The sequence below is a fragment of the Meleagris gallopavo genome, chromosome 21, assembly GCF_905368555.1.
Source record: "Meleagris gallopavo chromosome 21, MGAL_WU_HG_1.1, whole genome shotgun sequence".
Taxonomy (NCBI): Eukaryota; Metazoa; Chordata; class Aves; order Galliformes; family Phasianidae; genus Meleagris; species Meleagris gallopavo.
The window spans coordinates 8,467,857-8,483,956 of NC_139424.1; the positions used below are offsets into that span (position 1 = coordinate 8,467,857).

Genomic DNA, 16,100 nt, shown 5'->3' on the forward strand with positions numbered 1-16,100 from the left:
TTCTGTCCTACCATACAGCCAAACCCTATTGATTCAAACATCTAGATAAAACAATAAAACTAGTCATGTTTGTATTACAAAGTTATAAAATCTACTCCTTATTGCAAAACTCCAGAACCTATTGTTTCATAAAACACAGCATCTCAACATGTATGCATTTTATGTAAAAAAGGGAGAGAAGTAGTAATTTAATGACTGAGCAAACATGAAGACCAATGGCTGCTTTCTGAAAAGTGTCCTCCATTTACTCTGAATGGATCCAGCCTTGTACTGGTGCAAACAGTGCTGCTCAATGCCTACAGGAGTCAATTTACATCAACCAAATGTCTGATCCCAGGTGTATCTCCTGGATACCACTACAGGATTTTTAGCTGAAATAGATGATAAAATTTGAAGAATAGAAAGCAGCGAGGGATTACCAAGTTGATGGTGATAATACTCTCGTAGGCTAAAGATGATTCTCCAGCAATCATGCCAGATCCTCTGAGGTTCTCTATTCCAAGTCCGTCTTCCTTCCCGATAATATCTGTTATCTTATACCTGAAGGAGACACATACAGCCTTTGAGTCACAAGGTCCAGTGATTTGCTGAATCAGTTTGCTATGAAGAAAATGAAAAATGACTAAATATCATTAAAGCTCTGAAGAGCAATGTGCATAAAACCCATTTCGGACCCACACAGGAGCTCATTCTGCAGCCTTGCTGAGCATCACGAGCAGCCCTATGTACATGCAAGGTGAGCAACACTGCGAAGAGGAAATGTCAAGGGAGAGAGATCCCAGGGAAAGCATTCTGTCACCCCCACAGGACGTGAGATGCAGTCTGACTGTAGAAAAAAAAAAGACAAGAAAGGAAGAGAATGTAGCCAAAAGGAACAAAACAACAGGACAAGAGATTATAATGAAGCTCTCACCTTTACTTTCTTCTTCCATGCCTTCCTTCCCTAGCACGGTCCCTTCTTACTCAGCACCCTCAGACTGGCCTCTATCTCCCACACCAGGCCCCCGCTAAGCAAAGCACTTGAGCATGTGCTGAAGTGCCTCACTGAAGAGCTGCTGACTTCCCGTGTGCAGGCGGGCAGCACGCAGCCCCACACCCAGAGCCATTCCTTTGTTCTTCCAGAGCCTGCCAGGCTGCAGGCCAGGCTTTCTTCTTCCCACGCACATCCTCCTCTCTCTTGCCAGCAGCAGCAGCACTCCTGCTGCAACCTAGCTCTGAAAACTTCTTCCCACCTCATCTGCAGATGAGCTACCTTTGGGATGCAGCTGAGAAAATACGGCCGCCTGGAGCAGAGACGTGCATGGAAAACCTAATGCTGTAAGGCAGTGCAAGCCTCCAGAACAGGCAGAGGGCTTAGCCTTCATCCAGGAATTCCTCTGTCCTTACTCTAGAGTCTACTCAAAAAGTGATTTGCAAAATTTAGACTGCAAGTCCCTGGGTAGAAATCATCATCCTGGTGTTACAGCATTTGCCACTGCAGGACCCTTGGGAACAACCTGGAGCCCCAGGCAGCACCACAATGTCAGCACAGCCCTTCCTCAAACAAGGCACTGCATGGCACAACTCCTCACGCCCGATGCCCTGATAACACAGAACTCTTCAGCTGAACACAAGGGTGTGACACGCACCACCCTCACACGTACCCAAGGAAGTGCAGAAAGCTTTTAATTCAGACTCATCTGTGCTTACCTGGACTCTCCGTTGTCCTCCACATGTTCACAGTGAACTGAGTTCAGAGCACTGACTTTCTTATAGTCTTGAGGTGTCAGGTACAAGTACTTGTATCCCTGAAGGGAAAAATAGCTTACTGATTCATTCCCATTTGTAGACCCTTCCTGTTTCCCAGCAACCCTACCCAAAAAGAGAGTTTCAAGGGAGCAAAATCTAATTTAAGAGTGAGGCAAACATCCTGTTTCAATATCAGAGCTCCAGCTGAAGTCATTGGAAGCTGGGAATGCTTTCAGCGTTTCACACTAATTCATTCTGGATAATTCTGCTGCCTGACAGATCCAGTACCAACTTTGGACCTACCAGTCTGGCAAATACGTAGCCCATCTCGATTAAAAGAGGCTGTGTAAAAACAGGATAATCTCCTGAGCTATGCAGACTTTCATCACTATTTCCTGCGCCTCCTTACTTTGTATGGGTCATCTGGGTCTTCCCATGCAACGTGGAACATGTGCCGGATCTCCTCAGCCAAACCAATCCTGGCTCCGCTGTTGGCAGCCACGTAGATGCGGGGGATGCCGTGAGTTCGAGCAAGCTCTGAAGCCCTCAGGAACAGCACATCCTCCTGAGGCCCAAAAGAACCTATCCTGTACGTAATGTCATTGCCAATGACGATGATATCACGGCCTTCAGGATACTCCGGGGTTTTGAGGGTCATTTTCCAGGCTACCATCCCAATCTGCAATAAAGGAACAGAAAGCCACAAAAGGTCAATGAATACTGTCAAGATGTGAAAGCAAGGAATTGTGCACGGGCTCTTGTGTATGCTGCATTTCAGTCTTTTCCTTGGGAACCCCAAAAACAGCAGCCTGCTTCCCTTGGACCCTGTCCTCATGTTAGCAACCTCTTCATTTCCTCCCTCCCTCCCTTATTTACTGTCCTTCCTTTCATCCCTCCGGCTCTTCCCCTTCTCCTCCGCAAATACTGCAGCAGTTTCTTTCCAAGCCCGCCAGGATAAGTAATGCTTTTAGCTGCATATTTTTCTTTTTAACATCACTAGGCGATCTCTTCTGGCCCATCTTATGGAGATCAGCAACATCTGTACCCTGCGTCTCCCATCCCTCAGCCGCTGCGCGTCCCCGCGCTGGGGAGTTGGCCATCCTGGAATGCCATTAACAGATGGAAATAGCAGCGTCCCTTGAAAGCCACATGCATCACCCAGTCTCTGCTTGCCCAAGGATCATAAGCTCTGAGTACACATTCCTCAAGCCGATTGCGCATCCGCTGCAATCAGGGGTTTGAAACTCTCATTGTGGAGACTCTGAATTCTGAACATGATGAACTGAGACGGGAGGGGGAGAGCGGAGAAGCAGCAGATAGATATGTGCCATTTAATCCAAATCAAAATGGCACAATATATAGTTGAGATCCAATCAGTATCTGCAATAAGATATGCCATAACAGGCTCATTAAAAAAAATAAAAAGACAGAGGGATTAATCAAAGGGTCACGGGAAGTAAAGCAGGCAGCAACCCAGAAATCCTACAAGCGGCAGATCCTGGCCTTCTGCCTCCCTTCCCAGAGCTGAGGCTGAGGGCTGGCAGAAAGATGGTGTTTCTGTTCACCTTCTCCTTGGTCTCTGTTTCATCCACTGCTGTTTTGATGGATATGTCACACAGGATTAATTTGTTTGTTTGCTTCCGAATATTTGCAGATTTACAGTTACATCTCAGCACCCAACTGCAGCGTTTGGGAGAGAGAGACACTGCAGCCATTTCAACGCAGGAGCATAAATCCCAAAAAGGTCAGCAGGTTGCGTTGCTGCAACAGCAGCACTACAGCAAAGTGCAAAGTTGTAATGCCCCAAAACAACGGAACGCGGCGGTTGCTGGGCACACAGACCTCCACCCAGGGAGGTGGTGGAGTCACCGTCCCTGGAGGTGGTCAAGAAACATTCAGATGCTGCACTAAGGTTACAGGTTAATTAGACGGGCTGAGCTAATCACCTAAGAGCACCGTCAGAACAACAAAGAGTGATGGCAAGCAGCAGGGGCTCCCAGGCGGGCTCTCTGCAGAGGCAGCACAGTTTGGCTTCTCCAGCACAGCTCTCCTCCCAGCACACCCAGCAACGAAGGGGAGAGGGAGGGAAAAATAAAAGCAGGAACCGTCTTATTTAACCGTTCTTATGTTGGCAAAATGATTTGTGCCACAGTATTTCCATAGGAAGTGGGACCATTATTCTCCTGTAGGAACACATTTGGTTTGAAAAGTAACACCGGACAGAACGTGAAAATCAAACCGGATGAATTATTCACAACCCCCAATCAGAAGTGATCATTATTTCTGATGTTCCAAACTGTGATTAGGATTCAGTGCTCAGATGCCATTTGCTCCCTGAATAACACCAGCGACACAGAATTGCACAGCACACACACATTACGCACAAGTTTTATATATATAATTTTATACACATCTTCTCCCAATAGATCTTTGCCTTAATGTAACCATTAACAGATAGTAAAAACACGATATTAACCAACATTCGTTTTCATGGCTCTCATAAACGCCGTTCGTTTGACACACAGTGTCAACACTAATCATGGCCTAAAATTAACACCAAAATTGACTTCAACATTAATTGCGCTATCGATGTGAGCAGTAATACACACACTGATGCAGTGACAAATTGACTGCTGGTGGCAGCCGGGGCTGCTGACAACATGCACTGAGGGGAACGGCAGCGATGCCGACCTCAGCCGCCCCGAGAGCACGAGTGTGGGGCTGGGGGAGCCAGCAGTGCCTCCGTGGGCAGGGGGACCTTCCAGGCCTGTAACCCCTGGAGCAATGCAGCTGGAGAGCCTGGATTAAGCTGCAACAGCTCAGTGTCTGTCAGCAGCTTGAGCCACGCAGAGGTGTTATTTCCTGCTATCCCACCATAAGGATGGTGCTGGAGCCCAAGCATTTCACTTAACTGAACTTAAAGGACCCCGACAAAAAATGCTGCCTTGTTCCCATTCTGCTGCATCTATACTGTACATGAGTTTTATATGTTGGAAACATATATAACACGTGAGTACACTTGTATGTCATTATTTATTATGTACTGAAGTTGTAATAAGGAAGGAAATGTGGCAGCTGTGGAGCCCTGCATGTGAGGAGCAGGTGCCAGCCCACCCCTCCTGCCATGCACACTCATCCCAATGCTGGGAGAACACAGCTACAGGCACTTGTTTCGCTCCATACAGCCTGTCTATCCCAAAGCTAAACCCAAACACTGAATCACTGCGCAGCCGTGGGCAAGGTGTGCTTTATTAAGGGACCAAACACACCCCCAGAAACGTTCTTTGATGCAGCTGTACCCATTTTTGTGTTTCACCATTGGATCCTACCACCCAGAAGAAAGCCTCTCCACACTCAGCCATGACCCAAAGCCAGAACGCTATTTTCAGTAGGAGCCAGCTCCCAGAAGAAAGGCACAATGGACTCCTGAGGCTTCAGTCTCACTGCCCTGACAAAAGGGGAACAGCAGAATCCAGGATCCCTTCTTCCTCTTCTTGGCTCTGAAAAAGGCATCGTCAGCAGCAGGAGGGGCAGCTGAGAACAGTGCTGCACAACGCAGGGCTGTGAGGATGAGCCACGGGGAGGAATGGCTCCAGGAAGAGATGTGGCAAAGCGCTGCTCAGTGCATCAGCTGCAAGGGATTGGGACTGGAAAGAATCCAACATGAATTCCTGCTACCTTGGTTCCTTCCACCAGACCAAGGGCACTTGGGTGCCAAGCAGCAGGATGGCTGGTGGCCAGCAAAAGTGGGTGGGCACACAGAGCTCCAAAAGGAAAGCTCCAGCAACTGCTGAAGACTGCAAAACTGGCTCGGACTGCACCCACACCTGTGCTGCAAGGTTTGTAGCAATCTCTGAGACAGCTAAAGGCATCATCTTGAACTAAACCACGTTCTCCATAAATTCAAGCTCCTGTCTGAGCCCACAGATTAATTGGGAACATCATTGCCAGCTTTTGCATCAAAACAGAGCGCTTTGGATGAAGGTTTCCAAACAAAGCGCTAATACCTTCTTCCAGACAGGTGTAAAGCTTGAAAACTTCAGCCAAAACAATTCACATCTCATAAAGTAACAGATCGATGGATCACAGAGCCCATGGGGTAACCTTCATTAGGATCTTCCTGCATTATAGGCAAACGTGTGTCCAACTGTTCAAATATATACGCCAAGATACAAGATAATCTTTGCACCATCACTTCTGCTCTCTACTTACGAAGGTATTTGAATAAAACCCTGCAAGAAATTTGGGCCATATTCTTATAAACATCCAGAAATTTGTATTACGTTCCATTCACCACCTGACATTCTATCTTTTGCTAAAAAAAAAAAAAGCCTCCTGTTTGCAGCAAGTGTGCTCTGCACCAACCCAGCCCCTGCACCTCGTTGTGACACCCAAGCATCTCGCTGATGGGGGCTAAAATCATTCTGGCAATGGAGGATCACCTCCTGAAATTGTACCGTATAGCAGATGAGGAGCCACCACTTGCTGTGCAGCACAAATAGTTGTCCAGCTTCCCTGTTATTTAAACCTATTCCCAGTGCCACGGGGGCCTTCAGGTCAGGATTGCTCCCACAACTCATCAAGAAGAAGGACTGGGAAATAAAAGGGAATCAACTATTTTTTCTCTGGTAGGTTTGGGGTGGGTGTGAAGATGGATGGGTGTTTCCATTCACCTTCACGTTAATTCCCCACCTTCGCCATCCCACATTCTCCGCTCTCTCAGAAGTGCTTATCTCCCTGCTGCACGGAGCCCAGCGGATGTTTTAATGCCCTGTGCCTGTCATAAAACGCAGGGACATGGGGTGACAAAGCAGAACGTGCAGTTCAACTACGAAGCTGCGCTCGTATAAAATTCATTAGCTACACCTCTGAGCCCCAGGCGATCCACAGAGCTGGCGAAGCAGTGCTGCTGCAGCCCTCTGCCCAGCGCTGGCTGCAATGTCACCTGGCCAGGGAAAGGTGCCTGCCAACACACCTCCAGCAAGGATGACTTCTGAGCCTCACGCTGCTGAGAAGGAAAAACTGTGACATCTAGTGCCAAGAGGGAAAATGACACATTTACAGAGAGACTGAGATGCAGGGGATGTGGGGTGCTGCCCTTGGAGATTAGCTGGCTCTTACCAGGGGGTGTGTTGAGGTCCTGCTTCTGGGCCTGCCCAAACCCATCCTTCCCAACATCAGCACGTCTCAGCCACACGCTTCTGTCCCACACTGAACCCGTCCCACTCCTGAACCATGTGAGATTGTGTCACTGAGAAGAAAGGCTCCCATTTATTTATTTATTTTAAAATTAAACTTGCAGGAATGTTAGAAGTCTTGTGCTGTAATCTAGATCTAAGCATGGTATGAACTTGAAATTTTCCTGTGAAAAACACTTTAGTGTAAACGCACTTTTGTAACCTTACGCAAGTGGATTTGTTTCCTTTCACCTATATTAACTCTGACCATTTCAAAGGCTCGTGTCTACCTAAACTGAGAATGGAGATGGGCTGAGCATCCACCTTCTACTGCTTAGTTCTTGACGAGGTCACAGTGGTGCATTAAGTGCCCCATTTGTCCCACAGTCCTCATTCAGTAACACACTCAGGAGCATCAGACGGGAGCTACTGACCAGTGTTTGATTCTGCTGATAAAATACTGTCTCCTTCAGCTCTCTCATATATACCTACCAGCTCCGAAAATTATTTGCAAATTGTTCTTAACTTTTTAGGATTGCAAATTCAATCGTATCAAGTGTGCTGGCCCGATAATATTCATAACTGAAATGTTACGGTAGCAGACAGAGCTAACTGGAGCAGTCTCACATGTAAGCAGAGGTGTAACAGCAGCCAGCATTGTAACAAGGACACATAAGGAGGAGTAACTGGGGACCAGAAGACAGTTGATGAGCTTACTGAGAAGGATCTGGAACAGACATCATCTCACAGACAGCTCGAGGCAACATCCAGGATTCTGTCTGCAGCCCAAAGAAACAGCAGATGTGTTTCAGCAAGAGCTCTGGCTGTACTGAGAGGGCATGGGAATGGAAAAAGGCCCCGCATTAGCGGTGCCTTCTGGGCTACGAGAGCACACGGCACGGCCAGCAGCACTGCAAGCTCCCCCGCGTGGCCATGACAGGACAGATCCTCTGCTCAGAAGGAGCGAGCACTGCCTAGGAATAAATAACAAGTTGTATTTTCATGGTCCATTAAGTCCTTGGCTTCTTTGTTGAGACTACCAGCAAAGAGATAATTAGTGCCAAATGAGGTGGTGGGTTACATGAAGTGGTCATAAGCTAAACGGAGAAAAACCTCTCACATTGTGAAAGTTCTTTGAGCACAGATTTCTCTGAAAACAAAAACATCGGCCTGGTTAGCCCAGAACACAGCCTGCAGAGCCTGTGAGGATGGGAGACTCCCAGCTCTGAGCTCTTGCTCTGCCCAGCATAAGAGCAGGGATTGCAGCCTCTGTTGTTGACATGCAGTTGGCCGCCAATCTCCAGATTTTATGCTAGCTTCTCAATTTCACCGGCTGGCTAAAACAATTAGGGCACTTAGCTGAACTGAATGCTTTAAGAGGAGGAGTGTCTTGACCCCTTTTCACATGGAGAAAATGTAATTGTTCATACTGTGTAGCACAGCCCCAGCAGAACAGACAAGCCTTGCCCCAGCACAGCTGATACCTCGCTGGTGAGGCGCCCCTCACGTGGGGGAACAGCTCTGTTTGAATCTCTGATACAAAACAAGTATAAGAGAATGACAGCAGATCCTGAGTTAGAAGGAACCCACAAGGATCCTCAAGTTCAACTCCTGACTCCACAAAGGATCACCCAGAAACCAAATCCCGTTTCTGACAGCACTGCCCTGATCTTCCTGGCCACCAGCAGGCAGAACAGTGACAGAGGCCGGAATGTGCTGAGCAGCACTGCACTGATTACAGCCAGAACTTTCCTCTACAAAAATAAGTCCCGTTCCCCTGGAAATGCCCTACCCAGCAGCTCACCAAGGCCGGCAGTGGGAGCAGCTCACAGCTTGGGGCACAGCCCCTGGGCACCAACCACCAGGCACTGCTAACCAAACCTGGGGGAGCACACATTCTGTAACAACCAGCATTCAGCAAGCACAAATTAAGACTCTTAGAACGTATTTGCTTAAATTATCCTTGCAACAGTCCCAAGTATTTCCCCCTTTGAATACGAGCAGCCCTAGCAAAGGTAAGGCCCCTGCCTGAACCCCGCCAGCACCCCGCCTCCATCTGTGTTGGACAGAGAGCCTCGAGCGCACGCTTGTGAAAATTTGTTTCCTCAACTGAGCGAAATTAAACCCTGAAAGCCTCAAGTCGGCTCATCCTGATAAAGGAAGTGCAGCAGGGAGGAATGAATCCGCTCGGCAGCTCGTCACCCCGTGAATGTCACCTGTCCTTCAGAGTGCTGCCGGAGCCCTTCCTCACATTGACCGCTCTCCCGTCTGAAAGAGCGCTATTGTGTGCAGCAGCTATTGGTAACAGAATTCAATACCGATGCCTCAGACCTCATTCCAGCTGCACACGGTCCCACGGTAACTGCCTGGCAGCTGAGCACCGCCGGCCGTGGGCTGCATGCCGCGCTCCTCGCTTGGGCCGCTCGGCAGGCAGCCGACCCAGTGCTGCCCTCCAGGCCCCCACCTCGGCCCTGCTGCTGCTGGAAGGCAGGGCAGCACCTGCTGTGCACCTTTGTAAGAGGACATCTTGAGGAGACAGAAAAACATGGGGGAACGCTGCACTTCTCTGTCCTGCTTTCCAACGGTTGAACCCCTCTGCCTGACTGCCCCAGGAGGGTCGGATCCTGCACGGGAGATAACACTGCACACAGCAACAGCCACACAATTTGTTTGCAGATTGAGTGCAACGAAGTCTACCAAGGGTTAAATAAAACTCCTAATTTTTTTTTTTGGTGGTCTTTGGGTACAAAATCTCTTATAATAAGACTATTTGTATTCATACTGGCAGAGTAAACAGTACACGTTCATGCCCAGGCAGCTCCGTGCTTGTAATTTCAGCAAGAGCAGAGCTACGTCCCTGAGGGACTCTGCTGTTTCCCCAGCCACCATCCACTCAGACACTGAATGAGTGCAGAGAAAGAGAACGATGATGGCGTGAGGCTCCACAGCAGCGCAGCCCCGGCCGGGTTTAGTTGTCCTAGTGAAGGTGGTTCTGCCGTAGGCCAGCGAGGAAGCACTGCTCTCGTAGTCACCACTGACTAATTAGGTTCCATCTAAAAATACTATTTTCGAAACCTTTCCCCAGTAAGAGACATGTAATAAACAGTGAGAACAACCCCTATTTCCTCTCATCACCATCCTTGATGTTCTCAGTGTAATAACAACGTTTGGACAAGTCTCACGTCCCATAACCAGCAGAAGGCACTACGCGAGTTCAGCAATGCCAAAAACATCAACACCATCACTTAGAACAGTTCAAATTGAAATTACTGCAGAAACATTTACTTATGGAATCCCACCTAGCCAAGACCAAGCACAAACAAAAACAACCCCAACCCTGCTACTAGTTGACTATCTTCTCAGGCTGCTTTAATGCTGCATCCCACGGCTTGCTGACACAACACAGCAGCAAAAGCCCACGGCTGTACGGCCTCCTCCACGGGCAGCTGAAGGAGCAGCAATTAGTCTGGCAGCATTAGCAGCCCCGTCAGTCCCATGGAAATCACTCACTAGAGGGGGATGTTGCACACACCTTGCCCACGTGCTACACAAACACTGCAGTATTTCAATGGCAAGCATAAAATTGGTTTTTCATTTTTAAGCAAATGAAAACATTTCTATTTAGTCTTGTAAAACATATTTGGTTCAAATATAAACCCCAGTTACCTGGAATAGCTGAACGAGCACTTTTTAATTATGAAGGAAAAAATAGCATAGGCACAGGTTTGAAATGGAATCATCATTTACTATGGAGTTTAAAATATCCATTGTATGGAAGGTATTAATTTTTAATGAAACAAAAATCCCATTTTCAAGAGAGAGATTTCATCTACGAAAGACTGAATGAATAGATTTTGTGCCTGGCTTGGTAAATTTTCATTACAATTGTCAAACCTAGTCCAAGAGACAACGTACTGCAGGACATGGAAAGGAAAGCAGTGTTGAAGAAAGTGCAACTTGCCTCGTTTCCTCCTGGCAGCCTGTTCATGTGCACGAGCTGGCCCTGATCATCCAACACCAATTCAGTGTACGTCAGTATGTCAGACGGCAGCGGCGGTGTTGGCAGGAATGCATGTTCATTCATAGAATCCCAGAGTTTAATTAAAGACTAGAGGATGAAGAGACAAATTCTTGTTGAGAAAATGCTTTTGTTCAATCCGCTGTGAATTAACATTCGAGACAGAGCACTCTAAAAGCCCCCCTCCCCACAATTTGACTGACAGTATTCAGTGGATATCACTTATTTTGGAATTTAAACTATGAAACGCAGTTTCACCCAAATTAGCATAATTCAAATTACGTGATTCAGGACAGAACCCAGCAAATCAGATACACAATCAATTCTGAAACTCATTAGCACGTTTTATAATGCATGCACTGGCCAACCTTCAGGAAGGCTGGATAACAGGGTGGTAAAACAAAGAAACACAAACAAGAAATGCAAGATGGTTTACATTTCAAGTTCTTCTGTTAGATTTATTAATGGAGCTCCAGCAGCAGTGTATCAAGAATCCTCATTTTTTTCAAAGCCAACCCAATTCAGAGTTGTGCAGGCTCCAGGGAACCACTGTCAGCCATTCCAGGCCACTCGTTTCCCAATAAGCAGGGATGGCAATGCACAGAAGTGCTTTGCAGATACAGAAGTTCAGAACAATTCACCAGGCCTCAACAAAGAGCTCTCACCTGCCGAAACATCTCAGGAATGTCATAGACATAGGATGTCCCTAAAGACTGTGCCTGGAATCTCTTGGATTGAAGAAGGTCCTTGGTCACGTATGGGGTATTTATCAGCATCCCATGAAGTGGTCCCTGTTTATCCCCATAGGCCTGGAACATAATCTGCAGCAGAAGACACAGCCAATTACAGTTTAATCCACCAGTCCCACAGACCTACCTCATTGATATTTTAACAAAAATCATCTGGATATTCCACACTGGCCAGGCTTGTTTCTGTTCCCTACAAATATGTTAATACTCACATACCCTATAACACCATGCCTCATCATGCATTACTACCCTTTGGAGACAGTGCTGGACCATAACTGTGTGGATCTGAGCATCACTGACTTATTACTGCATTACAGCAGAAAGCAAAGTGAACAGAGCCACGTCCCCACAGAAAAAACCCAGTGACATAGATGACTTCACATTCACCAGTATTTCCCCTGACACCGTATCTGTGCCGATGGATTGTGATAGCTGGGAGCAGAGAGGAGAACTCTGTTATTTATGGAGTCGAACAGCACTGTATCCGTATCTCCACTGACTGATCATGGAAGCTAGGTCAAGACTTGCATATGTCATTTGGCTTGAAGTTTTGATATTATAAGTTTAAAAGATTTTCCCAGAGTAGCAACATGAATTATCAGCTGCCATGCTTCATGGCACTATATATTCCACTCAGCCAGGACTTGGAAGGAAATCTATTTCAACTGAGAAATAAACACGAGGAGCACTGCATAACTGGGACAGTGCTGAACAAATGCTGCCTCATAGAAATGCACCTAACAAAAGCAACACGATCGGGCTTTCTTATCAACAGAATGGCTATCAGATCTGATACTGAAAACTACAGATGATTTCTAATTGCGGGGGAGTTAATTGAAGAATTCCACAAGAAAGAAAATTCAGCAAAAAAGTCTATTTCAGGCTTTATATTCAAAGGAACAGTTCACACTCTGTTTTCAAAAACACTTCTCTGTGAAGCTGCTTTGTGGATGGGGTACCTGCTCATTTGGGCCAGGGTCTGTGTTAGGAACCCATACTGATCCACAGTGACCTTCACAAGTGACTAACAAAACTTGAGGGTAAAGCTCAGCTACTACAGAGCATTAAAACATCTTTCTCTTTCCTCGTCCCCACTCAAAGGCAGAAATGAAGTAAAACATGTGGATGCTATCTGCTCTGAGATCTCCAGAACTGGACAGGCTGTGCAGCCAGGCTGCAAGAATTCAATGGAGGAGAGGGGGAGAAGAGGTGACTCAGCACTCTGAGCTGCACATTAACGCTGCCCAGGCAATTTGTTCCGTTGCTACTTCTGCATGGCAGGAAGATTATTACAGTGGGAGATGTAAACATTTCTGTATTTAAATATTTTTCATGCTTCCTATGGTTCACGCACTTCAGGATACGGAAGGATTTGAGTTAACTGCAATATTCTTACGCCATGAGAAGCACAAAGACCTGAACAGCTGTAACCACTACAAAAGAGCCCATTACGCTTAATAAAAATGACATAAAAGCACCTTCCACAATTTTATAGCACCCTACCCAAGTCATTCCCTACACCTTCAGAATCACAGAACGTGCTGGGCTGGAAGGGACCCACGAGCATCAAGTCCAGCTCCCGGCTGCAAACACGACACCCAAAATTCACACCACATTTCTGAGAGCATACACAAGACAGTTCGAGGACGTGCACTTTTACATAACATCATATTTACTACTCCTACATTGCTCTTGCAAGACTGCTTTACAATGATATGCTCTTCTTGGTGTGGCAAAGTTTTACACTGGTATGGTCGTTTCATATTACCTGAAAGCACAGCAAACCACAGAAGAGCTCTATCAGGTGCAATGTGCCCCCCACAAAGACTTTGAGCACGAAACAACAGAGCCACGTGGAACCGCACCTGCGCTGTCCTGGAGTCCGTCACCTCTTTGTACAGGCTGATGTCCAGGTAGTAGCCCGACTCGTTGGTCAGGAAGAGCCGAATGGGGATGGCCTTTCCTGTTGGCGTCAGCCGAATGTTGATCTTCAGCTCGGCCTGGAGGACGCGGAGCTTCCACAGGCGGCTCCCGTAGCGCATCACCATGCTCCGCACGGATTCCTCGATCTTAAAACACAGCAGAACCTGCCTCACCTTTCTGGACACAGCGCCCCGCTGCTGTAAGCTTCTGCTCCAAGGGCAGCTCAGCATTTGGGGGCTGCAGAAAGAGAGCCCCAAACTGCAGCACATGAGCTGCTACCAGACCCCGCTGGCTGGTCCTTTCTCATCCTGACAACTCTTGATACGCAGGAGCAGGACCCAAACGCAGGGATGGCACTGAACTCAGACACCTCACTCCCCAGCCAAGCACTGCGTCCCCTGCACTGACCTCTCTCCTGCAAGCATAGCTCAGAATTACAAAACACAGGAAAGTGAAATCCTTGACAAACAGTTATGTAGCACTTATACGCACAATAATCATGTTTCACATGCTTACAGTGCTTTAAATCAACAAAGTAATTACTGCTTGGAGCTTGGCCTTCTGGTGTTCTATTAAACTTTGTAATATACTACTGTTGGCAAATAGCGCATATTAAAAGAAGGCAATTCATAGTCTGTTTTTAACATTCTTTCCAAAAAAAAGTCTCCTTTCCACTGCTGCTCAGGAAAAAGTCACGGTGTGCATCTGAAGGCTGCCCAACATCCAGGGCTGCACACCCCTGGTGCTCCTGAGAACTGATGGCTCAGGATTCACTGAGAGCGCATTTATTCAAAAGCAATTTAAACCACCAATTTTTAATCATGAGTTAAAGTCAGCAAGCAAGAGATCCTTACTCCGATAACCGATTCATCTTTTTAAACTTTCAGTTATTCTCATAAGGAAAGGTCAGTTCTCGTATCTTTTGGTAACCATGAGCAGAATGTTGATGCCCAACCAAACGCAGCCATGCAGCCTTTACAGCATATTCAGGACTTCCTCTGCAGTGGTCTGCTAACCAGAAATGTAATTTATGCCTACAAACTCTCGTTTATCCATTCTAATCCCTCATGTCTTTAAAAGACATAGGAACACGAGAAGTGGTTCTTGCAAATAGCACAGATGTTAGAGCTCTTTTTACCTAAAAGGCTTCCAAAGCTACCCCCTAACAGCTTCTGGGTTAACACACAGCATTACTCTGTTTCTATCTCATAGTAACATTCACTACTAGCTCATTCCCAAGGTAAAAGTATACTCCATATGACTTACACTGACAAGAAGAAATCAAAATTAGTCATTAAATAACTAAACAAGCAGTGCAGAATCTCTCAGCACTCCCACGGCTCGCTACTGAAAAGCAGAACTCCAATATTTAGAGGAACTAAACAGACCCTCACCTTATCACTTCTAACATCAGTCCCCAACTTCTTGTGATTTCTGCTATAAAAAGGCCGGTAGGAACTGCACGTCATTCACCAAGCCATTAAAATGCACTCAGTCAACAGATGCACTCACATAGCACAGAGAGACAACAAACGACCATTTATTCTGGCGAGCGAAGCCCAAGAAAAACAAACAGCTCAGGGTTGGCAAGGCCATACCTTGGATGGGTCCATGATGACAGTAGGCACAAAATTTAAGAAGATGTGATTGCAGTCAGTGCGCACGTTGGTATTATTAAATGCCACCTCCAACTCATCCATGGCTTCCAAAAGCAATCGCTCTCCCTCGTTTTGCAGATACTCGAAGGAGGCTTCCTGCCAGACATTGTCAACAAATAATTTACCTTCTATTCAAAAATCACAACCCAAGTAAACAGCCTTTGAAAAACTGCAGAAGGACTTGACTGAGAAAATAGGTTACATTAGTATCAGCAGGATGTGCAGTGCTAAAACAGATCAATCACAGTCACAGAGTCAGTACTCCCACCTTCTGGGTCCACACATCCAGCTGACTTGTTTAGGTCAGCATAAATGCAAACTTGGACAGGTAAAACTATTGCTTCCGTAGCAGGAGAAGCAGAGAGAAATAACTACTGCAGGGATTTCTGACTATCCACAGCTCAGAGAAAAATCTCTGTAAGGTACAGGAATACTGCCTTTGAAGACATGCTGCTGCAAAGCCGGTGTGAGCAAAGAGAGGGCACACAACTGCAGCACTCTGTATGTGCTGTATGTTTTCAGGCAGATTCTCAAGCGATTTACAGAGTTTTATAGGCAGTCTTGGAAAGAAACCTCAGCTGGGTGACAAAACTCACCTTGGTAACCAGGTCTGAATGCCTTATAATGGCCCTCACAAAGAACCTGTAGTCTGTCACTTCTGTTCCTACTTCAACTTTAGCTGCCCCCAGGTAGAGATGCATTTTATGGTTGGCACACGGAATGGCAGTGAGGTCAAAGTTTCGCATTCGGTTCAGCTCCAGCTGAAAAGCCAGAGCTGGCTCCAGATGGCGGTAGATTCTGTCTTCTTCAAACTGAAGGAACAAGCATGTGCAGAGAGGGAAGGATG

General features: G+C 46.7%; 1 protein-coding gene across 6 annotated transcripts in view; it reads right to left on the reverse strand.

Annotated features, from left to right (window-relative positions):
* ACACA (acetyl-CoA carboxylase alpha) overlaps positions 1–16,100 on the reverse strand; it is a 109,358-nt gene that overhangs the window by 34,373 nt on the left and 58,885 nt on the right. For all 6 annotated transcript variants that reach the window (XM_085241078.1, XM_085241083.1, XM_085241081.1 and 3 more), the window contains 8 exons: positions 15,850–16,065; positions 15,194–15,349; positions 13,538–13,741; positions 11,589–11,744; positions 10,867–11,013; positions 2,138–2,407; positions 1,690–1,787; positions 420–540 (listed from right to left, as the gene is read on the reverse strand). In XM_085241078.1, the coding sequence (XP_085097204.1) occupies positions 420–540; positions 1,690–1,787; positions 2,138–2,407; positions 10,867–11,013; positions 11,589–11,744; positions 13,538–13,741; positions 15,194–15,349; positions 15,850–16,065 (1,368 nt within the window). The remainder of the gene's footprint in view (positions 1–419; positions 541–1,689; positions 1,788–2,137; positions 2,408–10,866; positions 11,014–11,588; positions 11,745–13,537; positions 13,742–15,193; positions 15,350–15,849; positions 16,066–16,100) is intronic.